Below are 27,809 nucleotides of genomic sequence, written 5' to 3' on the forward strand. Positions count from 1 at the left end.
TCTATCATGTCTTCAGATCATTAGCTCAGATCTTTGCCCTCCCACATCTGCAAGCGTCCTTGAAACACCCATTTCTGAGCATCCATCTTGTGTGATTTCAAGTCTACTTGTTATTTGTTGACAAGAATGTTCCACATGTAACAGACTCTCAGAATTCTCAACAGAGTGCTTGCAAGTCAAGGTATTTGTAAGATGCGAGCAACGCATCAAAATTTAAACAGTGAATTGCTCCTTTAATCTGTTTGAGAGAACACCCAGATACACTAGAAAGTTCAGCTAGATTCAGGAATGGAAGCAGTAATCAATTCAAGCACAGTACAAACATTAAGTTTGGGGCAATAACATCAGTTGGTCCACATGGAAAAACAGCGCATGTTCTCACCTGCTGTATGCACTCTTCCCTCTCTGAGAGACAAAAACTTCCACTGCAGCCCTTGAATCTTTCTTTTCCCAAGAGAGCAAAAGATTGCCTGGAATTGATTTTGGTTTTCACTTCCCAAGGAGTGTTCGTATGGATCATTTATTTTCATGACTGGACAAGCGAGATAACTACGGATTTGGAAATAACTTCTCACCCATCAGAGTATTTGAAAGTGTTCTGATTGATTAACGGGTGACAGAGCACTGGAACAGGCTGCCCAGGGGGGTCATGGAGTCTCCTTCTCTGGAGATATTCAAGTCCCGCTTGGACGCCTACCTGTGTGAACTGGTGTAGGGAGCCTGCTTTGGCAGGGGATTGGACTCGAAGATCTCTAGAGGTCCCTTCCAACCCCTACAATTCTGTGATTATCAGCATTTTGTCAACTAAGAAGCTTTTAAATACGATTCTAACTGATTATTTAAATTTAACCACAGGTGTTAATAGGAGAAACATTCTGTATGAATAATTAAATGACAGCTTCTAAAAACCACAAACCAGTCGTATCTGTTTCCACTGTGCAGTTTATTCAGTTTAAAGTTAGAAAAAAAACAACCAAACAAAAACCACTATTTGACAACTCACATGCATAAACTCAAACATCTCAGCCCTCAAAAGCACTGATTTCTTTCCATCTTGTATTAAGGCGTTCAGGAATTTCATCTAGGCAAACAAATATGTGAATTAAAAAAAAACCACAACAGAACCAAAATGGAAAGACAAGCTATAGTTTAGTTTTATTTCCATTAACAAATATGATCAAAGTGAGTCCTGGTAGTACGCAGCTGCATTCTTTTATCATTTCAGTTGTATATAGCTGATAGGAGTCAAAGTGATTGGGAAAGAGGAGTTATCTTCAGCAAGTTTTCTTCAACAGTGTCTTGATTTGGAGTGCTGAATAAGCCATTGCAGCGTTATGTCTGCCAGGATAGATAAAACAAAATGAAAAACTCAACAGTCTGTCCGCAGAGCTTAGAGGGACAGCACAGCACAAGCAGGTTAATCCAAATATAAAATAATAATAATTTAAAAAAGCAAATAATTTAAAAAAAAAAACTGAGTAACCACAGACCTTCATTCATACCTAATTAGAAACTGAGTACTCAAGACTGCAGGGCTCTTTTGCTGTTTTTTGTTTCTAAATTACATGCATTTTTATATCCCTAAAATATGATGACTTGCATCAAATTTTCTACGTTACAGATAAAGAACTGTTGGAAAAGCAAAGATCTAAAATGACCAGAGAATGTACTGTAAAATCCAGACTGGAATGAAATGCAGTATGATAACAAAGGCAGGAATATATGACCGGAAGAAAAGAGAAGGGCAGGCATCTGACAAGGCATTAAGAAGCTATTTAAGTAGATTCTAGGAGCCCAAGGTCTCTGAAAGACATGGAACACTGGAGTAAAATTTGACAGCTGAAATTGGTCCCCCTCCTGATACTAACTTATGCACTGAGCTGAAGACTGTAGCAGTTTACAAACTGATTCATGAGCAGATCGGTTGTTTTTGCTTCAAGGCAGCAACATCTGTCGGGGTGGTAGGAAGGATGTCAGAAGGCAGGCACCGTAGCCCTCAAATTTAAATTTTTCGCCCTATTTGTGCTAAATTCTAGATGGCACTCCAGTAGTATCCTGGCAGATCAGCTTAGGCACTGAGCGCACAGACAAAAGCATCCCAGAGCATCCAAAGCTAATAACTATGTACTAATCTTCCCCAGTCTCTCAGGACACAGAAACTGACACCTCACAGACACCCATTGATGAGGCTCGTTAGTTAGGTTACAGTTTGCACTGAAAAATGACTCTCTTGTTCCACTGCATTGACATCAATCATAAATGTGGAGCAAGAGGACAGCTCCCACTCTTCTCCTTAACAGCTTAGTATTTTCATCACTTTAATAAGCTAAATACATTTCTATCACAGTTTTACATCATAAATGATACCTGCTAGTCCTTTGATCTCCCCAGGTTATAGCTCAATCTCTTTTCGCTTTCCCAGGTCTTCCTCAAGAAATGGCACAGAATGAACACTGTGTTCCAGTAATGCTCATGCAATTCCAAATGGATGTGATACACATCAACCAGTCCCCCCTTTTTTTAATTTCCCTGTGCCAATATTCAGAAACCAGATCAGCTTTCCTAGGCATAATGTTACACTGGAAGATACTTGACTGATTCTCAGACAGGACTTGTTTGCATGTTTGTTTTTTTTCCTATTTCCACTCTAAGGACTCCCACAGGTAAGTGATCTATACTGTTCTGCATTAGTGACCATTCTTTTCATTAGCTTCCCATTTGCAAATTTCAACGTAATTTTTTTTGCATGCTTTTTTCCTCACAAGCCATTCACACAACTGAACCAAGATTAAAACCTATTTTCTCCAGAATGCTTCCAGAAATGATGCTGCCTGATACAGTTTCCAGTTACAGTATCACTCTGAGATTCTTCACTGAAGCCTCGACAATTTGATGAGGATCTGACACTGCATTTATAAAACTTGAAGGTGAAGAAGGTACATAGGTGAACTGGGAAATGTAGTCCGAGTTTTGAACAAACCTGTGCTTATTTAACTGGGAGCCACGTAATTTCTGGAGACATCCAGTTTCTGGTGTCCTCTACTCTCAGATTTAATCTCTTGCCTACCCTGTATTTTACTTCCTTCATTTTGTTGCTAATTTAGGCCTGCCTCCAACTCAGTCTGCCCTTTAAAGATATCCCTAAGTCTATTCTTCCCAAGTTTAACAATACATTCTGTGCATTCCCCTTACTCAGAAATAATGGTTACAACTCAAGCTGGAGCGAAACCAGGCACGGTCCCCTTCAAACCAGTGCACCCAAAGCATACACACCACATCCAAGGGAACCTATGACTGGTCTGCTCGTCACTGCCTAGTGCAGCTAGAAATACCTAGAGGGTTGTACATGTCCTAGTGAGCATCACCTGTCTCAGCACTGCGCAGGGAAGATGGGTGGCACAGGCCATGCCAGCCGAGCACTGCAAGTGCCTGCCCGGCCCACCTTCCCTCCCGCTCACTGCAGTGGCCAAGTGAGCTCAACTGTCTCCATAGGATAGAGAGGGAAGGGGAGAATGTAACAGAGGACAGGAACAGGGAAGTGAAGAAGAGAAGAAAGAGGAAGACTGAGAAGGGTAAAAAGCAAAGGCTAAATATGAGAGACTTCATGTGGCTTTCATAGGTCCCCAGCAGGCTTTAGGATAAATTCAGCATATCTTCAGTAGGACAAAAGCAGTAGTCACTCTATTTGAGGAACACCCTATAGTCATGTGCACATATATAAGGTCTGCTTTAAAAGTAAGATCACATATATAGAGAAACACTTATTAAAATTTACCAAGTACCACCTAATAACTGTGAGGCCTTCATACCCACTTACTATTTCTTTCAATATTAACAGTCTTTGTGAGGGGTTCAGTTCATTTCATTTTTAAACCTGCTTTTCCAAGACCCTTGCCAAACTTATTTCTTAACTTCTTAGGAACTGAATTACCCTACAAGCGATTTTTAAATTACATATAATTATATATTAAAAGATACACTATTGAAGGCGATATTTCCAACAAAGTCTTTCAAAGTAATTTGAGATTTTCGAGTACATGTGGGAGCTAAATATTAAAATCTCATTAATGTTTCTAAACATCTGATCCAAAGCATACAGTGATGAGAAAAAGAAGCTTACCGATGTTATCCTTCTCTTTACAGGAAATAGAATAGCAACAGATTTCTCTGTCTTGAATAGCTGAAAGGTTTCTACAGAACAAAAAACGTTTTAACATCAAAAAAACGGGCAAGAGAAGTTTCCTGCATTTTATTCAGTGGGTTAAATTATACTCTCATATATTAGATTTTTAAAATATGCTATAGCACATTAAATTATTATTTCTTAATTATGAAGACATTAAGGTTATAAAGTCATTTCAAACATTTAAGTTTCTCATTAAGTCGATGTAATAGCGAATAATAAAAAAGCAGAATTCAATGAGCTGACAATAACATTCTACACTGAATAACAGCACTTGATTTAGTGTTCAACTTGTTCAAAACTTTTAGCTCTATTAACACTCGCAATTAAGCAACAGTATTCAGCATCATTCTTCATGAAGCTTATTATATCACACACAAAGATAATAGACCCAATTCCTAATGAAAGGAAGCCTCTACAGTTAGGTAGATGTTGCTTCTTAATTTACTTCAGTTTCATTATGGGAATGTCCCTACACCTCCTTAGCATTTCTGAACACTTTTCTATTTATTTTTTTTTCTTTGTTTATCCTCACACAAGTGAAAGGAACATGCAGGAAACAGATGATTCATGGAGCAAATGGCAAGTAGAAGCACTGGGAAGAGTCTGAAGTTTTGCAGAAAAGCACCAGGAAGTTCAAGCTGAACAGGAATCAGCAATGTACCCTTACACAAACCTGGGCTACTTTAGGAGTAGCATTGCCAGTGGGTCAAGGGAGGTGACCATTTCTCTCTACTATGCACTGATGAGGCCAAATCTGGAGCTCTGTGTTTGGTTCTAGTGTCCCAAGTAGGAGAAAGACATGGAGCCACTGGAGAGGCTCCAAAAAACAGACTAGAAAATTATTAACTGGAGCATCTCTCCTACAAGGAAAAAGTGAGAAAGTCAAGGCCTGTTCAGCCTGAGGCTTAGGGAGGGTTGGGAATCTTATCAATGTGTACAAATAACTGAAGGGAAGCTGTAAACAATATGAAGGCAGGTTCCGTTCAGTGGGGTAGAGTGACAGGACAAGAAGCAACAGGCACAAACAGAAACACAAGAGATTCCAACTGAACTTCAGGAAGCTTGTTTTATTCTAAGGGTAACCGAGCACTGGAAAAGGCTGCCCAGAAAGGTTGTGTACTCTTCCTTCTTGGAGGTATTCAAAGTGTTATAATGTATTGGGCTCTTAGTGGCCCCGCTTGAGCAGAGGACCTCAACTAGACAAACTCCAGTGGTTCCTTCCAAACATTATGTGATTCTGTTTCCTGATTCTCCATTGCTTAGCCTTTGAACCATCCTTCTGAACAGAAAGCTTTGCTTTACTTCCTACTGATTAAAATTAGGTGAACTGAGATATAAAAACGTATTCTGCAAAATTATTGCTATACCATCCATTCTTACAAAATTGTTTACTTCATTTAAAATTACCCTTGCAATGCAACAATTTATGTTAGTTTCTGTTATACATGAATATATGCTTAGGATACACGTCAAAAATATCCAAATTGCTCACATTTATAGGCAATAGTTTGAAAAGATTCTGCTGTAATGCCATTTGAGCACTAAACTGCCACTACAGAGTACTCTGGGAAGTGATCCTATTACTATCTCTAGCAGTTCTACCTTCAGCAATTGAAGAGCAAGATTATCTGAAATAACTTTACACAACTGAAATAATAACAAAGAGAGGTTCAGATCTCCTGCAGTCAGCTATTAGCCTAGATTGCTATTTCAAGTGCCAGCAGCTCTAGAAGTGGAGCACCTGAGAATGCAAAATGGAATATCTCTTACAGTTCACTATTGCCACAGACTACCAAAGACTTTCTCTTATATATCTTATTTCATAGTGTTTCATCTTTTTACATTGTCCAGCTACTTACAATTTCTCAATTAACTGCTTTTCATCCAGTGCACCTGGGAGGTCTCTTTTATTTCCAAGGACTAACACCTGAAAGAAATAATTTATATTTCTGTTAATCCATGGGTAATAACAGCTTATTTCTGTATTTTGCCACCTATTGCCAATATTTAGGATATCGTAGCTAAATATATATACATCCAATACAATAGCTAGCATACTCAAATTGACCAAAGTCTGTGTGAGCAACCTGGAAATATCCTTCCCAGCCAGGTGCATATCTCTAATATTCTCTGGATGCATCAGTATCAGAAGTTCCCTACATGGATTTGGCATGAAACATAAACTTGGAAAATGGCACTCATCACTGCACTAAAGCCACCAGTAGACACTGAATCTACAGAACCACATCAGAAGTATGACCCCAGCAATAAATGCTGAATCTTCAAAACCACTTAATACAGTTCTACTTCCCTGGTTCTTAATGCATGTATACTAGTCAGGCAACAAAACCACAGCTCACCCTTACCCCAGTTAAATGACTGATTCCTTTCCCTCCCCTTTGAACACCCATTATAGAAAACATGAAAACAACAACCATTACAAAAGAAGTCTGAGAAATGTAGAAAATTTACTAAGCAGATGCTCAGACTTAAATTTCCTACACAATACACTTAAAGCCTCAAGTACAAGTGAAAGTCAAATGAATGGTTTGAGTACATTCTAAGATAAAACAAGCAACAAAGTTTTTACATTATGATTGCATTATTGTTTTACGGATGTGTTTCAGTTCCCAGACAATGTAATGATTGTCTCATTAATTCCCATGCAACTGGAACACAAAGAAACCCTTATTTACACTGTCAGATTAATAAAGTTATCTTAAAATTGAAAATGCCAAAGCCTAGTTAAAATAAACAGGAGAAAGTTTAATATTAGTTACTAACTATGAAATAAAAATAAGTTAAACATACATTACTGCACTGTACTGGTCAAGCTGGGCAAATGAAATGCGGTATCATAACACATAAAAGCAAAGAAATTTAATTAGGTAGTTTTGATAGAGACATATTCTGTCAAGGAAGGGACAATGAAAAATAAATCAGTATGTACAGACAATACAACAAAAAGACATCACCCACTATGACCGCAGATTTCTGTAGGATTTGTTCAATATGTAAGTACCACATAAGAACAGAATCACAGCAAACTTCGTAATTAAGAATTACTTGAAAAACTCTCAGACAAAGGCATTTGTGTAATTTTATTCTCTTGGTGACTTCAAGTAGACTCTGTGTTGACTCTCTGTCCACTCCTCCTCAGATGACTTCTAGCATTTGCACCAGGCTGAGCATCCACATACTTGCTCACAAAGACAGTCAAGACAAGAGCCATCAAGCTGTCAATTAAGTTCTCCCTCATTTGTAAGTATTATCAGTTTCTTTCTTACAACCAAACACAGTAACTCATTTGGTGATGTCAGCATTAAGATCAAAGCTAGACTGATTCATTACAGGTCTCAAATGACAGACTACATTTCAATGAATCACTGAATCAAAGAATCATAGAATATCTTGGGTTGGAAGGGACGTTATAGACTGCATAGTTCCAACCCCTATCATGGGGTTCTCCCTCATTTTTGAACGACATTAATCTCTAAATCCATCATTCCTCTGCAGAATTTCAGCAGGATTATTATTCAACACCTCACCCTTCAGAACCCTTTCAGAAAAAGAAGTCAAGATAGAAAAAGTCAAGTTCCTCCACAATCTCTGGAAGCAAAGGTGACTATGTTAGCATCTGACAACCTTCAGAAAGACAAATCTCACACATCTTAAGATACTGCCACAAACATATTTAGGTCAGTGGTTTAAATCCAGTCGACAAGGGGACTGTCAGGAAATAATTATTATCTGGTAATGCCAAATGTGAAAATGAATTTGTTGCAAATTTCTTCTGACCTTTAGACTAGAAATGTACAAACACACTGTTGCTCTTATAAGACGCTAAGTCCTGTGAAAAAATATTACAAAGTTGTATCAAGGCTGCATCAGACTTAAGCTAGTATTTTCTAGGAGAACACATTCACAGGGATTTAAGACTACACCATCTATGGTCAGATAAGAACAATAAAAATCAAAATACGTACTGGAATTCCATGCAGCTGCGGTTTATCTATCAAACTGTGCAGCTCATTCTTTGAAGCTTCTACTTTTTCCAAGTCTGCTGCATCCACCATGTAACTGCAGTGGGAAAACAGATACTTATGCTACTGTCCTTCACTTACAGAAAGATGCATTAAAACTTCTGTAATGTGACAAATGTGTTCATATTGATAACAGCATTAAGCCACTCCTGATTTGTATGAACACTGCACTTATTAATACTGGAAGACACAAAACTGGAACATACAATTTCTGATATATCTGGAACACAGGATGTATAAAACACATCACTTGTACTGTGTTGAGTCCTCTCACTGAATGGTTTGACAGACCTAAGCATCCTATTATAGACTTTTCTAAAAGCATCTTTTTCTAGCAACAGTATTTATTTTCAGTTCAAAAAACTAACATCAGTGAAGCAGTAAAGAGTAATGGATAAATGGATGGAGAGAATGGACTCTATTAAATACACTTCTATCTGTACCAATATAGAGTGCTAGGAATCAACAATATTGCAAGCATAGGAAATAATTTGCCAGCTGCATAATGTATTTCTTTTATCCAGATGTCAGTGAAGTCAAGACAAGTCACTCTAATGCGTAAAGTCAAGTAACTCACTATAACAATCCAAGTATTTTCTTCTTAAATTCTGCTTTATGCTGATGTAGTAGCCAGCTTCCAGAAAGAAGGCTGCTGCATAGTTTATGCTTCCTTCTTGTTTTCATGTTATCACTAAATTCAGTTAAACATCTCACCGTAAGAGAAAAGCAGCACAATTAAGAAATGGGTAAGTAATGGAGATGGACAGAAGTGCAAGGTATTTTAAGATTAAAAAAACAACTTACACAACTGCATTGACTCCCCTGCAGTAACGTTCCCACATGCTTCGAAACCTTGGCTGCCCTCCAATGTCCCATACCTGGAAAAGATAAAAACACACCAGGCCCAAACCTTTTTTTGAACTATACAGTACTAACAGAAAAGAGCGTAACAAAAGAACTCTTCCATGCAACATGCACATTGCATTTACACTGCCTGAATGTAGTTCCTAGACTGTCCTCGAGAAAATGGTGTTCTTAGCACCTTCCAGTCAACGAGTAAGTCAGTCCTGCACTGTGTTCAGTTTGGGGCACCTCAGCACAGGAGAGACATGGAGGTACTGGAGCAGGTCCAGAGAAGGGCAGCAAGGCTCATGAAGGGCTTAGAGAATCAACCCTATGAGGAGAGGCTAAGGAAGCTGGGGCTGTTTAGTCTGGGGAAAAGGAGGCTGAGGGGAGACCTTATTGCCATCTTTCAGTACCTGAAAGGTGCTTACAGTGAGAGTGGGGCAAATCTCTTCTCACTGGTGACAAGTGACAGGATGAGGGGAAATGGCCTCAAGTTGCGCCAGGGCAAGTTTAGGTTGGATGTTAGGAAACACTTCTTTACAGAAAGGGTGGTTAGGTACTGGAATAGGCTCCCCAGGAAGGTGGTTGAATCGCCTTCCCTGGATGTGTTTAAGAGACGTTTGGATGTGGTGCTCAGGGATACGATTTAGCAGAGGGTTGTAAGAGTTAGGGTACTATGGTTAGGGTGCGGTTGGACTTGATGATCTTCAAGGTCTTTTCCAACCTGGGTAATTCTATGATTTCATTCACTATTTGAATGAAAACATTCATGGAGTTCCATCTTCTACGGGGCTAGGGAGACCTGAAATAAGAATACAGCAAGTCCTCAGTCAGATAAAGAAGGATACTAATCAGAGAGTAGAGCATGTCCACATAAAGGACTGTGTACTATAGGGAACTCCGGAACCTCAGGTCTCCCACTTGTTCTTTAGATGTTCATTAAAAGGCACAGGAATTAGCAGATTAGAATCAGAAAATACACAGCAGTGTAAAATAGGCCTGAAGTGATTAACAAGTGAATCTTAAGAAAAGGAAACCTAAATTCTGGTTAGGATTTTATAAAACTCCAATCCTGCAAATGCTTACACCTACTGTTAACATCAGACAATCACAGTGAATTCCTTATCATCAGAGGGCTAGCACGTTATTCTTCTATACAGGAATTACATCTACTTCACTTGTAAAAAAAAAAAATTTGGTGGAAGAAAATGAACAGTTTCAGAGATCCAAGATCAAAATAGCAGGGAAAGGATCTAATTGTGGATGCAAGGACTACACATTGATGCAGCTGTTGCAGCTACATCTAAAGACTGCAACATATATGTTGTATTACAAGCAACGTGTCTATTAAAATATTGATGAACACTGAAAAATAAAAAGAGTGAATTTGTTCCAAGGACCAAGAGAATTACCCCTTATTTCACATGATTTAGTTATCAAAGTTATATGTTCCATACATCAAAACCAGGAGGCATATCCATTACAGCCCAAAATGAATTTGCAAGTAATATGCATAGAAGCAAAAGTTTATGTCTTCCAAATTTCCTTAGGAGTTGCTTTTGTATTTATGCTTTCTAAATCAAAACACATTAAAGCTGCCGTGACAATATAAAACAGACAATACACCCTTGGATTAAGGACTTTTTCAATTAATGTGGACTATATTTCTTCATGCCACAGTCCATAGATCACATTCCGTGACTGATTATCTTACCACTCCTCTTGGCATAACATTAGTATATCACATAAATGTACACTGCCTTTGATCCCTCTTATAAGATTAAGAATTTTACACATTAAAGAGAGTTGGGTGAACTTCTAAACATGAATTGGGTATCAATTATGATCGGCACTGACATTTGAGGTGCTATTTCAGAAGTCTTAATAAAATAAACCTTTTATTCCTAAAGCTTGAAAGAGATGAGTACCCTGTTCAATATTATAGTTGGATGACAAACCTCTCATCAACACTAATTACTCCAATAACTCTTCAGGACCTTGAAACTAACTGTAGCCATCTGGTGACATCTGTGTGTCTGGAGAAAGAAACCAAATTACTTTCTTGGTAGATCAGAGGAGAAAACAAGGGGCAAAAAGATAGGGAAAGCCAGTAATAGGATTAGATTCCTGGAGACAGATTGCCATTATTCCTGGTAGCCAGAAAAATCCAGAAGACAAAGTGGCCTGAACTAATCACAAAACAAATACAAGATAATGAAATACTGGTTCTGTCCTTGTTTGATGATATACTGTATGTATAATGTATTAAAACGCACTGCAGAACAAGTGTTACTCTCATTAGGAGAAAGAGTCACCTTGAAACAACAGAAAGATAAGTCATTTCCAGTTAGTTTCCCTCACTTACAGCTTACAGCTATTCATTAAAAGTACAACATGAAGGACATGAGGTGTTCCTAATGGCACGTGCAAACCAAGTTTCTATCATTGCATCAAGTTATAATTGCCTTAATTAGAGAATGAAAATTAACTGATGAAGTAAAAAATTACCTCCTTATTTATGAAATTAAAACATTGCTAGGACTAACTTTCTAATACTCTTTACTACACGGAATCTCTGCCCTACACTATTTTCACTGTAAATGACAGAACCATACCTTATATTCAGGAGAAAGAAATGTGCTGGCATTACAGATGTTTTCATGCATGAGCTCTGCATGCTTTGTGTGCTACTTATTTTTGTACCTCAGTATGTAATACACAGATAAAACATTCTGGGAGAGGTAGGAGACTACACCCTACCAACAGAATGTCCAGGATATCAGTTTAGCTGCAAAAAGCAAAGTTAATTTTGTCTCACTGATTTTAAAAAGAGAACGGACTTCAACTTCTTCCATGGTTCTTGTTGATCCCTCCAGAATAAAATTTTCACAACGTATAATGGGTAGTTTTATGCACGGATCAGCTGACGTTAAGAAGCACAAAATGCCTATAGAATGACCAACACAGATAAGACGTTTCTTTTATACCCAGTTCCATTGTTTCAGAAGAGATTAACATCTTAAGTTGTTCTTTAGTCTAAATCTCATTTCTGTGTATTTCTGTATTCCAAAATTCTAATTCCTGTAACATTTTATAAATCACTACTTTTTTGGTTCCCATCTATACCTGTAGAACAGTAGTTCCTATCATGCTTGTAAGTCTATACTCTCATAAAGAAATGTTTTAATTTGTAAACATGATTAATCCCTGTTCTTCAGAATTGCCACTTCCCACAATGCTTACAATTATCTGTTCAGTCAGTCTATTTTAAAAGAGGAAACTCTCTGGGTATGTCTCTTGTTTGTACGGCTTTAAGGCTCCTCACTAAGACTGCAGATACCAGCTGTGTTTAAGAAACAAATATTTTCCTTTTGCACAGAGGTGTATCATGACAGTTGAGAAAAAATGCAGTTATGGATTATGTTCAAAGGTTTTCAAAAGCTTTTCTGTTATGGGGAGGCTCATTAACACTCCAGCTGTGCTTCTTTTAAATAGATTAAACTGGGGGAAGATTTGACAGTTATTGAGAAAGTTGCAGGAAAGGATAAGTAGTATTTTTTTTCCTGACATGCTGGGTGGGATTTATCTTGTAGACTGAGATGAGCCCAATGACACATTTCTGTCTTCATGTTAATGCATGGGCACAGTACCTAAGACCTGTGTAGGCTGACAGCTGTTCAGCTATTCAGCTGACCATAAGCAATGTTTTCTTTAGGATGACAGTATTTCACTCTAGGCTTGCCAGCAGTGACTACAGCTTCTTTCAATATTAAAAGAGCTTAATCCTCATGCCGATGTAAAGTTGATGGCATTGAACCATCCTAACTTGCAAGCTCAATCTGACACTATAAGTACCTGAATGTAGAAATATGTATTTCTGGTTGCATATAGTCAGAAACTATCAGCCATAAAACCTAACCTAGAGATGAGAAAATTCTAAATACAGAAAAATATGTGGGCAGAATAAGGTAGCATGAACAACATTCAGCAGCATATTGTGTACAGACAAATCCAGGTATACTGATATGTAACTTAAAGAGCTCACACATACACAGCAAGCACATTGACAGAATTCATAGCCAACTCACTGTGAAATGACAAAAAGTAACTGGAAAGCAGGGAATTCACTTCCTGCAATTTCAGCCATCTAAAATGTAGGCATCTCATCCAAGTTACTAGCATCTGAAGCTCCCTCAGGGCAGCTAAAGTAGAAAAAGATGTCATCTGTCTTACGTATCTCACCTATCAGTTGAACCATTCTTGCAAAGGACCCACTGCCTCCCACTGAGTTTAGGCAAATGGCTCCAGTTGGCTTCCTCCTTTTCCTGTGGCCAAGGTTAGGGGAGAAAAGTCCTGAACAGCCACCTATTCTAGAGTGGAATGTTCACTCAGTAACATTCTCCTTTCTTGTCTAACTGGGAAGAATAGAAAGAGCTGAATGAAATACAAACTAGAGAGCCTTACTTGTAGTATACTAATCATGTAGCTCATTACAGAAGTGAGAATACACTCATAGTTCTCATAATTGTAGTCAGTCTATGACTTTGTAGTCAGTCTATTACTTTGTATTTTGCAAACACCTTAACGCTTGCCTCACAGATGAAAAAAAAAAAAGGCACATGGCTACAGTTTCTGCAGGCAATACTTCCCGGAACACCCTGTTCTCTGAAATCAGCCTTGGTCCTTCAAAGAACCCTGCTGTCACCCCTCCCTGGTGATATCGCCCAACTTTTAAACATTTTTGCAATTAGGTAATTTATTTTAGTCATGCCAGGCAGAAAAAAAAAAAAAAAAAATGTACTGTATGCCCAGTTCACACCATTCATAATTATTTAATTTAATCATGGCACTGCACTGTCAGCAGAGAACTAGAACCAAACGTGCAGCACAAAATGGCTGAAGAGACACAAGGCACAGTGTCTGATGGAGTTTAAATAGGACACTGGAGCGAAGTCTGTTCTCAGCAACCATTTTCTGAATTCAGTTCTGCTTATATCCACACTGTTTTCTAAGGCAGGAGGGCACCAGGGAGCTCAGGCAGCCCCCTTAATGAAGATGTAACACATTCCTGAACACAAGAAGCCTATCCATCCTGGACTCTCCATCCTGTGTTCTCTCCCAGGCAGAAAGCCTTGATTCAGGATGGTCACGACTAGTCCTCACATAATCACAAGCCAGAGTCCAGACATCAAAATACAAGAGATTCTGGTGAAGGTCAGCATACGTAGGTCAAAAGCTATGAGCAGAACCTGCATGTGGAAGACCAACAGTAAGGAGACCGGAGACAAGGACAATGCGAGCTCCTAACAGCCGATGGATAACTACTGCAGTATTAATTTTACTTGTTCTTGAGGAACACACAACCACGAACGCAAAATGAGCACATGCTCAGCAGCAAAAACTAGTGGGATGCACAACAGAGCATGTGTTGGAAAAACTTACTGTAATATTGGTAGACTGGACAACAATAAGACATTCTCCTATGCAAACTTTAACTCCACTGAATTCCCACTGTCTGTCCCCCTTGCTCTCTTACCTCTGGAATATGAGCAATTATGACAGACTCTCAGCATGTGTCAATGAGACAAAGCCGCTGAGGAGAGAACTAATCAGAGCCAGCATTTATGGTCCCCAGGCGTCCCAACAGTATGTTGGAAGAGAACACATGTTTATATAAGTTACAGAAAACTTCAAGCTGGGAATGGCTAAAAGAAGATCAGAATTCTAAATTACCTGGACCAACTTGAGAGATGGTCTGAAATACAGCAGCTGAGATTCAACACGCACAAGTTCAACACCCACATTCAGACAGAAGGAACTGAGTGCACCAACACAAAATAGATTATTATAACGTTTCCCAAGAACAGAAAAATGAGCAGTTCTTTACGGCTGTCAGACATAGAATAACAAAGCAGCTCAATCTATAATGATGGCAAATCATTCCAGAAACTGGGAAAAAGCTTTTTTTTAACTCTGAGAGTGAAAGTGCATGACAAAAAACAAGGTATAGCGTAGAACCCTCTTCATGGAACACCAAGTTTTAAGAAACAGTTATTCAGAGATATTTGGGTTAACACCAGATTCACCTCAGAGCACAAGGCTGGTTTAGACAATTGAGACAGTTCCTTGAGATCAACTGTTCCCATTTTTTGGAGTCCTAACAGTTACTTTGAATGGCCAGTGAGATATTTGAGGATGCTGGCATCTGGTCCCGTGTGTTGGCCCAACCAGTGAAGATCTTTCTGCCAAATACATGATCCTAACTCACATTCTTTTCAGCACACAACTGAACCCATGCACAGTCTCAAAGAATTCTCTGATGGGACAGTGATTTAATATTTTCCCTGCCCTTCACTGCACTCCAGCAGCTTCACATCCCACTTGTACCAGCTGACTGAGAACTGGACACTGTAGTCCAGGCATGGTTTCACCAATGCAGAAGAGAGATGAAGGTTTCCCCCTCCTCAACCTTCTGGCAATAATTCTCCTCATGTAGTTCATGAACCACTGTCCTTCTCTTGGCAAAGACATGCTTCTGACTGATGTTTAACTTGACAAATACAGGACCCCCATGTCCTCTTCCACAAAGCTGCTTTCCAGTTGGCTGGTCCCCAGCATGTCCTGGTGCCTGGGGTTGTTGCTCTCCAGGTTCAGACTTGAGACTTCCCTTTGTTGAAGTGCTTCAGGTTCCTGTCAGTCCATTTCTCCAGCCTGCTGAGATCCTTCTATATGATGAAATGACCACATGGTATATCTACCACTCTGCTGAGTTTGGGAGAACTGGCAAACTTGCACAGGCTGCAATCTGTCCCATGAGACATTAATGAAGACATTACACACCCCCTAGCTACTCACTAGTGACTGGACTTTCTGATGTGGTGTGATCCTGATTGACATCATCCCAGAAATGATAGAGCCTTTTCAAATGGACCTAAACCATATGGAATACTCCAGTACCTGCAGAGAATCTGCTGGAGATGTACCAGCAGTACAGTCACAGGGTTGTATTACAGCATGACATGTGAGATGGTGTAGCAGCAGCTGTTTTTTAACTGTAGGATGAAAACATTAAAAAGCAGGAGGGTTATATATCTCTGCAGAAACTTGAAAACAGCTATATAGAGGAGGAAGGAATGCAGCAATGAAGGAAGCAAGAAAGGAACACACAGAGCTGGGATTGTTCTCCATCACATCAGGGCTAACAGCAAGCAGCAAGATGCCTGGTTTGGCCCTCAGGCACTTGCCCAAGCTGCAGCTGCCATGGAAAGAGGCTGGCCTCTAGCGGTGGCAGCCGGGGTGACCGCAGTCCGACCTCCACATCTCGAGTTCTCACCAGGCTGCACTACCCAGTGGAATGCAGAAACTATCTGGTGCAATTTTAAGACAGTAAGTTTAAAGCACAGTGAAACAGCAGGGAAACTGAAGTTGCTTTTTTCTGTATGCATTTCTTGTGTTTCTATAGTTCTTTTTTATTGCTTATTCTAGAACTCATTCTGAGATTCGCCAGAATCAAAGGTTTGATTAGCTTGAGTTTCACAAACATTTATGACAACAGCAATGTGTGCCTTCTGAGTGTCTCAGAACACGATATGTTAAATGTTCTATCTGTTCTCTAGCTTACTGAACAGTAAACCTCACTAGAGTAAAAGCATCCAGCTAATCCAAAAACAGAACAATACAACAAAATCAAATCACTCAGCAAATGACAAACATTTTTTGCAATTAAAACCTCTGACCACAGCCTTAAAATCCATTAAGCTTCCTGCTTGGATTCTAAATGGTGTCTGATCAAACATTTCCTCTTTTCCTCCCATTTTGTTTTGGAAATAAAAGGTGAGAGGTTTTATGAAATATCTGGCCACACTAAAGTTTGACAGTAGATGGTTAGAGCTGAGAGCTTTATGATTTTTATCACTCTCAACCACATGAGCCACATTACAGACCACATAGTATTGGCACCTCTCTATTCTTTTGGCCAACATAAATCACTATTTTTCTCCCCGTGTGGTTCAGATAAATACTCATACACACAAGTATGCCAGTCACCACGCTTTTACACTCTAAAATGACAGACTAAATATGAGACTAAATCTGCTGGCTTCTGGAAGAGACTGTCAAAACAGGAAGAAAGTAGACTTGTTTTCTGGAAAAGTATAGAACTTAGACACAAAACTGCAGTCAAGAAACCAGACAATGATGCTGCATTAGCACAGCACTTCCTTCTTGTGGCCTAAATTAAAGTATGGCAAAAAACTAGATGAAAGATTATTACCACCCACGTTTTGGTGGTGTAACTTTCTCTTCCTAAAGCAATCAGTCCCAGCCTTCCTTCAACACCTCTTTTTTTTCCCTTGATGACTTTCTGACCCAGATAGTTTCTCAGCCTCACTCTTGTACTACACTTAATTTCTTTTATGCGGCATACTGAGACCTGGCTGGATGCAAGAACCTGCTTACCATGAACACTGCTCCTGCCACATTTCAAGGACATCACAAGTTTAGTAAAATAATGCTTTAATATTATAGTATCATAGTAGCTGATGGCTGTATATCATAGTATCATAGTATCATAGTATTGTGCGAGTTGGAAGGGACCTTAGAGATCATCGAGTCCAACTCCCGGGATTCGAGCCCTCTGTGTAGCAGAGCGGCACTTCTACCCCCTGCTCCACAGGGGGGGATTCGAACCCGGGCCCCCTGGTGTTGCAAACGGGAATTCTACCGCTGCGCCACCAGAGGCACACAAATATATATATCATGTATATATATGTATATCATAGCCTTTTGGTGCTTGAGAACAATCATCCTCTTTGTTGCTGACGCATCCCCCTCAGTATTATCCAGCCATCAACTTATCAACAAATGATGTCATTCTTCTCACAGTAAAATAATTTTAGAAATGTTATCCAGCAATTATTAAGATTTTAACAATTTAGCTAAATAGAGGAATTGTGACTTGTAAGTACTTCTTGACAGGCTTTTAAGTAAGTAAGCTTTTATGCAGAACAGCCATATCCTCCTCTTTTCACTATATACTACTGTCGCATAGAGATAATTAGAACTTGTTGAGATAAATTATTTTCCTGTGCATAACGGTTTCCAAACTAAATACTGTTTTCAAACCCAGTTAATTTTTAATAGCATTCGTATTATCCTTTTATTCCTACCAACTGTATTGTAAAACCTTTCATACTGTATGACTTTTGGAATCGGGCATAGTTGCACAGAAACTCAAAAACATCTCATGTTTCCATGACGCTTATCTTGGAATATCAATTTCAGTACAAATTATCAGTCTTTTTCTTCACCTACTTCAACGATCCTGGCTCAAAAAATACTTCAGGAGACTGTTCATTTTCACTTTTTTTTTCTCAACAGCTTTCTCATTTTGTTATGTCTGACAATTCCGTAGTACCACCAGTATAGCACTACAACTGTCCTTATATTTTCTATGCATACACATCAAATCATAGCCTTATTGCTTGTAGTAAAAAAACAGAAACTAACAGAACTGAAAGGCAATTCATACTCATGGATTGTTTATCCTACCGATAATCTCTTATAGATTACTATGGTTGAACGTTAGTACTATTTACTGACTGTGACAGTTGCGGACTTCTTTGATCAGTGGTGTCACAAGGCAGACGTAATGAGAATATCATAAAATGGATGTTTAGGAGTAATTAAAACAGAGAGAATCCTTTCCTGGATGAATCTGGAAGCAAAGTTAAAGCACAACTGGAAGGTACTGCTTATACTGCGCTGGCTGGATGGCTGGGCTCAAAGAGTTGTGGTCAATGGAGTTGAATCCAGTTGGCGGCCAGTCATGAGCGGTGTCCCCCAGGGTTCAGAACAGGGGCCACTTCTATTTGACATCTTTATTAACGATCTTGACAAGAAGATTGAGTGCACCCTCAGTAAGTTTGCAGATGACACCAAGTTGGGACAGAGTGTTGATCTGCCTGAGGGGAGAAGGGCACTACAGAGGGACCTGGATACACTGGATCACTGGGCCAAGGCAAACTGTATGTGTTTCAATAGGGCCAAGTGTCAGGTCCTGCATTTTGGCCAGAACAAACCCAAGCAACCCTACAGGCTTGGGGAGGTGTGGCTGGAAAGCTGCCTGACGGAAAGGGACCTTGGTGTGCTGATGGACAGTTGGCTGAATATGAGCCAGCAGTGTGCCCAGGTGGCCAAGAGGGCCAATGGTATCCTGGCTTGTATCAGGAATGGTGTGGTGAGCAGGACTAGGGAAGTCATCCTGCCCCTGTACTTGGCATTGGTGAGGCCTCACCTCAAGTACTGTGTCCAGTTTTGGGCACCTCAATAAAGAAAAGACACTGAAGTGCTGGAGCGGGTCCAAAGAAGGGCAACAAGGCTTGTGAAGTGCTTGGAGAATACGCTCTATAAGGAGAGACTGAGGAAACTGGGGCTGTTTAGTCTGGGGAAAAGGAGGCTGAGGGGAGACCATACTGATCTCTTCAAATACTTGAAAGGTGATTATAGCAGAGTGGGGCTGATCTGTTCTCACTGCTAACAGGCAACAGGACAAGGGGAAATGGCCTTAAGTTGTGACAGGCTAAGTTTAGGTTGGATAGAAGGAAAAACTTCTTAACAGAAAGGGTGGTGGAAGATAAAATCTATATAATTAGCACATCAATCATGCTTTCGGTATTGACAGACAGTGACTTCTTCATAAATTCTCTTTTATAGCTAATATGAATTATGAATTAATCACAAGGATTAGAAAAGTTTAAAATAATTCAAAGTTCATAAGTTCTAACAATATAGCATTCAATTTTTATTTTTTAAAAATACTGTCACAATCACACAAATTCACAATCAGTCTACATGCGCGTATTGAACACATAACTCTGGCAGCCCACTAGCCAGAGTGTTAACTGTACTTTTGTTTTAAAGAGGTTGCTTCCAACTACCTCAGTTACACTGATATCACTACTGCTTTGCTATGTGATTACTAGTGCTGACAGAAAGAAGTACTAAGGTGTATGAATATGTTTAAAGTAGAATGTAAAGCCTCACACTGTGATCTACTTAAGCTGATAGTAAAATGTGACTTTTAGCCTCTACCACCCTCACCTGACTGCCCCTCAGTTTTCCCAGAAGTCTGGTTTGTCCCCACTGTAAGGAATATCTTTCTCAGGTTTAGAAGCAGGCAGAAGAGCAGGTGTAAAAAAAGGTTATTTTTTGACTTGAAAAGGGACTGACTTCACCTCCCTCTACAAGAAATATAGTTTGGATAGAATTTGCAGCCCAAATGAAAGCTATTTAGAAGCTCTGATTCTGCTTTAAAAGGCATTTTTTAAACTGGAGTGAAGATAAACAGGAATGCACAGATCTACTATTACATTTAAGCATGTTCTTTCTACATTACAGTTCAAATCTCTGATCAGCAGTAGTAGATGGCTATTGGGAGACATTTAATTAACAGAGGCACTCAAGACTAGAATTTCTTTTTTCCACCCGTCATTCACTGACATCCACTCCTGGACATTTGCTGCTTTCTCTTGGATTCACAGGAGCAGTTACTTTGAGGAATGAAGAGGACTGACCTTCATGTACATGCACAGTGGGATGAGTCATAAAGAAACAAGGTAGTGAAAGAAGCGAGCATGTCTGACTAAGAGAAGATGATTGTGATAAGATCTAGAGGGAAAACTGTTCTGGGAGTTACTGAAAAATGCCTGAAAGACTGCACAGTCACTGCTCACAGCCAACACAAGGGGAAAGTCCTGTTCAATAAACTTAATCTCTTTTTATCAGGTTATCCGCCTAGTGGACCCAGTGAAACCAGCTGATGTAATCTCTCTGAGTTTCAGCAAAAGTTGATACTGATTTTCACAGCATCCTTCCAGAAAAAAAACAACAATTCAGCACACAGCTAGACAGAAACATAATGCAATGGGTGAACAATTGGATGATGGATCACACCCAGAGGGTATTAGTAAATAAGGTTACATCAAGCTGGCAGCCAGTCACTACTAAGATTTCAGCAGGCTCAACTTTAGGGTCAGTTCTCTTTTAATATTTTCACAAATGACCTGGATGTAGGACCCTAATGCATACATACTAAATAAGTTTGCAGACAACAGTAAATTAGGAAAAGCTGAGGGTAGAGTGGCCTGGAGAGTTGAGACAATCGCCAACACCATGAAGTTTAACAAGAGCAAGTGCCAGACTCCGCATGTGGGACAGGGCAACCCTGGATTTACACACAGACACATAAATATAAGGGTTTTCTACACACGTGACTAATACTGAACTACATGAAAAATAATGAGAAATTTTACCTTTAGGAATAAACCATAAAACTGAGAGCCACTGCACACTTGAATTTCTAGAGCTCTCAACTCACACCTGATTTCTTACCTACATAAATTGTTTGAAACAAAAATTCTTTTGAAGGTTTTCTATCAACATTTCAGAAAAATTACTCATGTAATTCCTGCTCTTTGTGCTACAATATATTTTAATAAAAACATGATAAAGGTATAATACTTTGCATTTACTTTATTAAATTGGACACTGCTTCCTGCTATCACATACTTTTGTGTCCTGTGACAACATACTTTAAAAGGGTCTGGCCACCCAACACAGACATTTGCAGTGCTCATCACACAACAGATTCACTTTTTTAAGCCCATGAATACACAACCACCATCTCTACTGAAGAAAAAGAAGAAAAAACGTTTAGGCTTCTATCAATCATCTTCAGGAAATGTCAGACTTAAAAATACTTCTATGTTTCTACTTTGTCTTCCTGTTCTACCTGCTCTGTGATAAGCATATGCTCAGATTGTCCCCCATAGCAGGCTGTATTCATGTACCATACTGACTGTAAATGAAGACATAGAACTTAGGGCATCACAGCAATAATGATTCTCTTCCATTTTACATTTTATTTTATTTTACGTTTTACTCCATATCACTTTTAAGCCTTAACAGCCTTAACTTTGGACCTAGTTTTAAGATATTCAACATAATTTATCTTCGATATTCTGCCAAAACTTCCTGTGAAATTAAAATCAGATTAAATCATGAATAGCATTAAGAGTTATTATTTCATCCAAACCTGATGTGAATCTCAAGAGAACATACTGGAAAGGGGGTTGAAGTGCTTCAAGTAAATAACTGGATCTAACATTAGACCCTTTTCAACACATTTCAAAAGACTGGCTTTACTAGGAACTACAATAAACAGGTGATTGTAGTGCATCTAGTGATTATCTTACACGGGTAATCAATTTCAAAGTTAATCTGAAACGCCCTATGAGATATATGAGATATGATATCTCATATATAATCTCATATGATATATGAGATTTTGAAAATGCATACCAAGAAAGTAACACCTGAAACAGACAGGCAGTCATAATATCTATATCCCTATGGTCATTTCAGGTTTTGGATAAATGTTAAACTTCAGCTTTAACATCTCCCAAGCAACAGAGGTCAGTTATATCTTTTATCAGCCTTTAGTTGCTCATCATTTAAAGTGAGTGGGTAGATAGCTTACAACTGTTTATTTCACATTACAGGTACTTTCAGAAAATATTCCTAGGTACAAGAGACATGCCAACCCAAAGGAAAAAGAACACCTTTAGAACTGAGCAAGAAAGGAGAGAAAATGAAGGACAAGAAGGGAAAAGTCAAGGTAAAAGAAAAAACCTACATTCTCTTCGCCTAATTTTAGACAGAAGTTATGAATCTGAGCTAGGCTAATCAATCTGACTCCCTTTCTGATCAGAGAGAGCCTTAATGCAAGTGATTTATCTGTATTTCGATGCCTATGCTATGAATTACAACCAAACTGGCAGTATGTATATCTCTCAACGTCTAGAGGGTAAAGGGGCGCTAAGAGATAGTTCAGATAGATTAGATGTACTATTTCTTGATAGCTAACACAACGTGAGCTAAAACACATTCTCCTCTAAGCCTCAAAAGTTAACAGGAAAATTGCTTCAGATTACCTTTAGATTTGTGAGAAAGGAATAGAGAGTACAAGAGAGAGGCACCTCCAGGTTGTCCACTTGGCTCCCTAAGTATCTCTGAGTTTTATGACCTTTCTAATCCAAAGGAGCACCAGGTTTCACCTGGCATGGATATCATGAAATAATACATATTAATATAACACAGGAATGTATAACTATATGCTCTTAAAAGAATTTCTGAACTACAAAAACAGATAGTTGATCCTTTATCGCCTGAAAAAAACAACTTTCTATACAGTGCCATTACAAATTCTTATCACTCTCTCTTTTAATTATACATTCTATATCAATGCAAGCATGCACACCTACCTTTATGGTAACGTTTCCTTTTGTTATTTTTCTCATATTGAAGCCTACTGTAGGAATCATATCTTCTGTGAACTGTCCTGACTGGAATACAAAAAAAAAATATCCATATTATAAAATAATTGATACAAAGCAGATGAATTTCTCATTTGCAAAATAGAATTTTTTATTTTAAAACACAGTAAAACACCACATTAATTTTCCACAAGAGAGCATTGGCCAGCACTTCAATTAATGCATTGTCACGCCAAAGACTGTTCATTTCAGTCCCTTTAAATGATCTTTTATTCTCCTCGGTGACAAAGATCACCCCAGAAACCATGAGACTTCAGATTATTCCTCATCTGATTCTTCAGCAAACCAGAAAGCAAGACTGCCAAAATACAATAAAACAGACTACACCCCAATTTTTCCCCATCAGTCAGGGGTTGGATTCAATGATCACTGCAGGTCCCCTCCAACCCTACAAAAATTTACCCACTACAGAAGATAGCTTTTCAGGAGAAAAGTGCAACTCATTCAAAAGGTACCATATATAAGGGACTGAACCTCAACACAAGTGGTGGATTAAGATATGACCCAGGTTACTTAACAACTCTTTCTACACAGACTTCCTACACAGGCCCTGCTGTCTGCAATGTACACAGTAGTCCTGATTTTCCAGTCACCCATTGACAAGAAGGATGGTGCTTCCTGGAATTGCCACCATCCTTTTGTTTCTACCTTCCCACACTCCATCATCCCTTGTAACCTTTATTTTTTCAGCATACAGGTTGGTATACAAATGAGGGAAGCAAACATCCTCTAGCAGGGCCCTCCCACTTGGGAGGCAGACGATCAGAGCTGCAAGGTGCAAAACAGCAGCAGCTCACAGCCCCATACTGTCACCAGCTATACTTAGTGCTACTGCTGCTCACTACATGATTTCTACAACTGCTTTCCTCATTTATGGCAGATTGAGAACACACTGTACCTCCAGTTTGTGTCTGTTAAACTAAGACTACTTTTAATTTGGGATTAAAAACCTATATAGCCTTTGTCAGCTATGTGCTCTTCTCCGTGATTTGGGAGTTTGGAATTTGATCCCCTAGGAAAGAACTGAATTCCATTAATTACTTCTTTGATCTTTGCTAGGGGAACTTCACTGCGAAATTCTGTACTACCTATAATCCCCATCTTCTGTTGCTGGAAGTCTCTTTTTCTTCTCCTTCCTTGCTTCAGTGACTTGTCAGCAGCAGCAGTGAAGACAAATGCACCAGCAGTCTCTTACAGACAGACACACCCAGCAGTGACAGAAGTTCTTAATAGGATGCAGTAAGACAAAGCCAATTCGCTACCAACCTGCTGCAGTGGGTTTTGGCCTATTTTGCTGAATTATATAGTATATGCATTTGTGGAGGACAAAATTTGTGTGGACATATACATACTTCCTAGCACATAAACTGTGGGGATGTGATATCACTACTTAGGAGCAGGAAAGCCTCAAAAAAGCAGATACCAACTCAGCAAGTTAATGTTTAGGCAAAGCATAAAAAGTCAGGATTCCACCTTGTTCACAAAACATACACTACATCCAATACCATACATACCAAAGAGGACTAAATAAGGCTCTATCAGGGAGGAGACTGTTCTAAAGCATGTTTATTGGATGGTAGCATAAGATGAACCCAGAATACTGCTGCACAATGGGAAAAATAATTATTTCCTATCATTTGTTTTTATGATCCACTGAAGTCCGCAATGAGTACAAGTACTCACTGTTTTGTAATGGTTATTTTCCCCTTGTTGCATGCTAACCACACTTACACAAACACATGCCCATCATCAGTTTGTTTGCCATCTTCTTATCAACTGACATCTACTGCCTCATCCTAAATCAGTTACAAATTCTTCAACCACCCCTCCTTGGTGTTTATCAGGGCACACGATCTCCAGTTTAAAAAATCCAAAAGCTACAAAAACTGCCGTCTGTGACATATCTCAAATCAGAAAACATGGGCACCTTGCAGAATACATTTGAAAGAGATGCTGACAAAATCAGACCTGCAGAATCTGGGAGTGTTACCACATCTGGGTTTGCATGAGATGACAACCATGTACGTCATTCTACAGGTGTAGTCTGAAGGAGAGGGCATTTACAAGCATGAAGTCTGATACTGCACACTAGTGTTAAAGCACTGAGATCTCTGAAATGCTGTTTTATCCCCTGCTCCCTTTATGAAATCAGTTCAAAAAACAATACAATCTATTGTCTTCTCTTTCTTCAGCAGAGCCTGCTGTGTTAAGCACGCTTCCAATGGATAATGAGTAGAGATGTCTGTGTTATTATGACCACCTGGAACTAACAAACATGTGAATTTAATGTATTTTATGTTTACTGACAGATGTGCCTCAAAGCACCAAAGCACACTGTCACTGCTAGCCTTACTTTCCCCACCCCATTCCTTTTTATAATCTCCCTCAACTTCTTCGCTCACACTAATTCACCATCTCCTTTTATTCCCTGTAATGCATGTGAAGGAAACAACAAATGCCCTATGCTTGTGTTCATCAATATTTCCCAGTCTCTGACTGCAGGCCCTACTCTTGCTTTTGTCCAACATCTGGATGCTCCCACCTCGTGGCAGGTGAAGCTGCAATACAGTGAAGAGCTGATGACTTCAGAGGAAACAGCACCACTGACAAGCTTCATTATCAGCAGGAACAGGTGACGTAATGTCACTTGTTTGCAACCTTCTGATGGAAAGCTTTGGGGCAGATAGAAGGGTGCACCAGGAGGGCGGGCAGCACATCAACCAAAGATCAGAAAGTATTTCAGCATGGTGACAGAATGGAAAATGTCAAGGCAGGTGTCAGTGCAGACACTGAACAAGGCAGCAAGGCCATCCCATCGTTACAATGTGAAGGGAATGGTGTGCTGGACTTGAATGCTAGGGAAGGACTGGCCATCAGGGAACTGTGGGATGTGATGCAGCTGATGGGAGAAACTAGCAAAGGGAAAGTTAAGGCCCTGGAGGAAGCACAGTGTATCGCTAATTAATCTGGAATACACTGACATGAACGGTCAGCTCTCACCGAGGGGCAAGAATTCGGAAATCTGATTTGCATCGTTCACGTTGTGTGGTCGCGGCACGCGAGGCATCTTCTTCCTCTCCTGTGTAAAATGCCACCCCCATCCGAGCCCGCCGTAAACGCTCGAGGCTGCAGGAAGCTGCAGAAGGATCACGGCCGCTGACAGCCCCACCCGTCCCGCTGCGCCGATCTCATGACAGCAGACGGCTCCGCCGCGGAGGCGCAGCCCGCACTTGTTGCTGGGGAGAGCGAAGCGAAGGGGCCGATTCCGGCCGCGCGGCCAGACCTCCGCCCGCCGCGGCCCTCAAGGCGCTGCCGCAGCCCGCCGCCCCCGGCGGCCTCCCGCAGCGCCCGCCCGCCCCAGCCCCCGCCCCAGCCCCTGCCCGGCGGCGGCGGGGAGCGTACCGCCAGCACGGTGAGCAGCGTGGTCTTCCCCGAGTACTGCAGCCCCACCAGCGTGAGCTCCATCTCCTCCTTCCAGAACAGCGAGCGCAGCCACTCCAGCACCCGCGCCACGAGCGCCAGCATCCCGGCCAGCGCCCCCGACCTGCGGCAGGCGCCCAGCCCCAGCGGCACCGCCTCGCTGCTGGGCATGGCGGCGCGGGGCGAGGCCGCGGGCTCGCAGCGGGACGGGAGGGGCCGGGGTCGGCGGCGGACGAGGCGGCGCGGGCACGAAGCGCTCGGCGGGGTCTCACGTGATGGCGGCGCCGCCGCCCTTCTGCCGCTGCCACTTGCTGCAGACGTGGGAGGGGTTTGGCCCGGCCCAGGGGGGCTCGGCGGGGAGGAGGCGGTGGCCGCGGCTGGGCTGACGGCCGGGGAGGCGTCTGCGGCGTGGTGTGACGGGTCCCGCCCGCGGCGGGGGAAGGGCTGTGCCGCGAGATGGCGGAGGGGTCGGGATGGACCGTGGGGAGGATGAAGGTGCGGGAGGGGTTGGTTGCTGGGGTGACAGGCGGGGGCGTCCTATGGGGCCTAGTGGGCTGCCGCGGGCTGAGCGTATTCTGCCCGGGGCCATCCGAGTGCTCAGTGTGAGAGCTGGTGGACTCATCTCCTCACAGGTCCAATGCTGTAGGTCCGCCTTTTACGGTGACAGTTCTCACAGCCTTGGCACTTCCACTCTTCCCGTGGAAGTCTATTCCCCGTCCTTTGTATAGGGACAGACGTTAAGTTCCAAGGCTTACCACATCTTCGTTGGGGTTCTTCTCTGTCAGTTCCCTTACACGCTTCCTCGCCTCAACAGGAGATGTTTGCTCTGTGTTGGTTGCTCTGTGTGGTTGTTGATGACAGGATGTGCAGTGTTGCAGGGAATTCTCCTTTGCCTGTGCTGGGTAGGTGACATCTAACACA

At 40.7% G+C, this 27,809-nt stretch overlaps 1 protein-coding gene across 2 annotated transcripts; it reads right to left on the minus strand.

Moving 5' to 3' along the window:
• Positions 1 to 924: 924 nt before the first annotated feature.
• On the minus strand, positions 925 to 27,238 carry LOC140256508 (ADP-ribosylation factor-like protein 8B). Of its 2 annotated transcripts, XM_072345051.1 has the most exons (7): positions 26,871 to 27,238; positions 23,397 to 23,477; positions 9,034 to 9,107; positions 8,173 to 8,266; positions 6,046 to 6,113; positions 4,121 to 4,191; positions 925 to 1,338 (listed from the first exon to the last, which is right to left on the minus strand). In XM_072345051.1, the coding sequence occupies exons 1-7, from the start codon at positions 27,057 to 27,059 to the stop codon at positions 1,289 to 1,291; spliced, it is 627 nt and encodes a 208-aa protein (XP_072201152.1). In that variant the 5' UTR covers positions 27,060 to 27,238; the 3' UTR covers positions 925 to 1,288. The 2 variants fall into 2 exon arrangements, with proteins under 2 accessions (XP_072201152.1, XP_072201153.1); XM_072345052.1 differs by lacking the exon at positions 4,121 to 4,191 and having other exon boundaries at positions 1,128 to 1,338; positions 26,871 to 27,179.
• Between the last annotated feature and the right edge of the window lie 571 nt (positions 27,239 to 27,809).

This window comes from Excalfactoria chinensis, chromosome 1 (genome assembly GCF_039878825.1).
Source record: "Excalfactoria chinensis isolate bCotChi1 chromosome 1, bCotChi1.hap2, whole genome shotgun sequence".
Taxonomy (NCBI): Eukaryota; Metazoa; Chordata; class Aves; order Galliformes; family Phasianidae; genus Excalfactoria; species Excalfactoria chinensis.

Bases quoted from the DNA above. Each gene is read 5' to 3' on its own strand.
- LOC140256508 (XM_072345051.1), bottom strand. From the start codon at position 27,059: ATGCCCAGCAGCGAGGCGGTGCCGCTGGGGCTGGGCGCCTGCCGCAGG. The intron at 8,267-9,033 runs GTAAGTTGTTTT...TTCCCACTGCAG, and splicing joins AGGGGAGTCAATGCAGTTGT to TTACATGGTGGATGCAGCAG. The intron at 1,339-4,120 runs GTAAGCTTCTTT...CTATCCTGGCAG, and splicing joins TAAAGAGAAGGATAACATCG to ACATAACGCTGCAATGGCTT.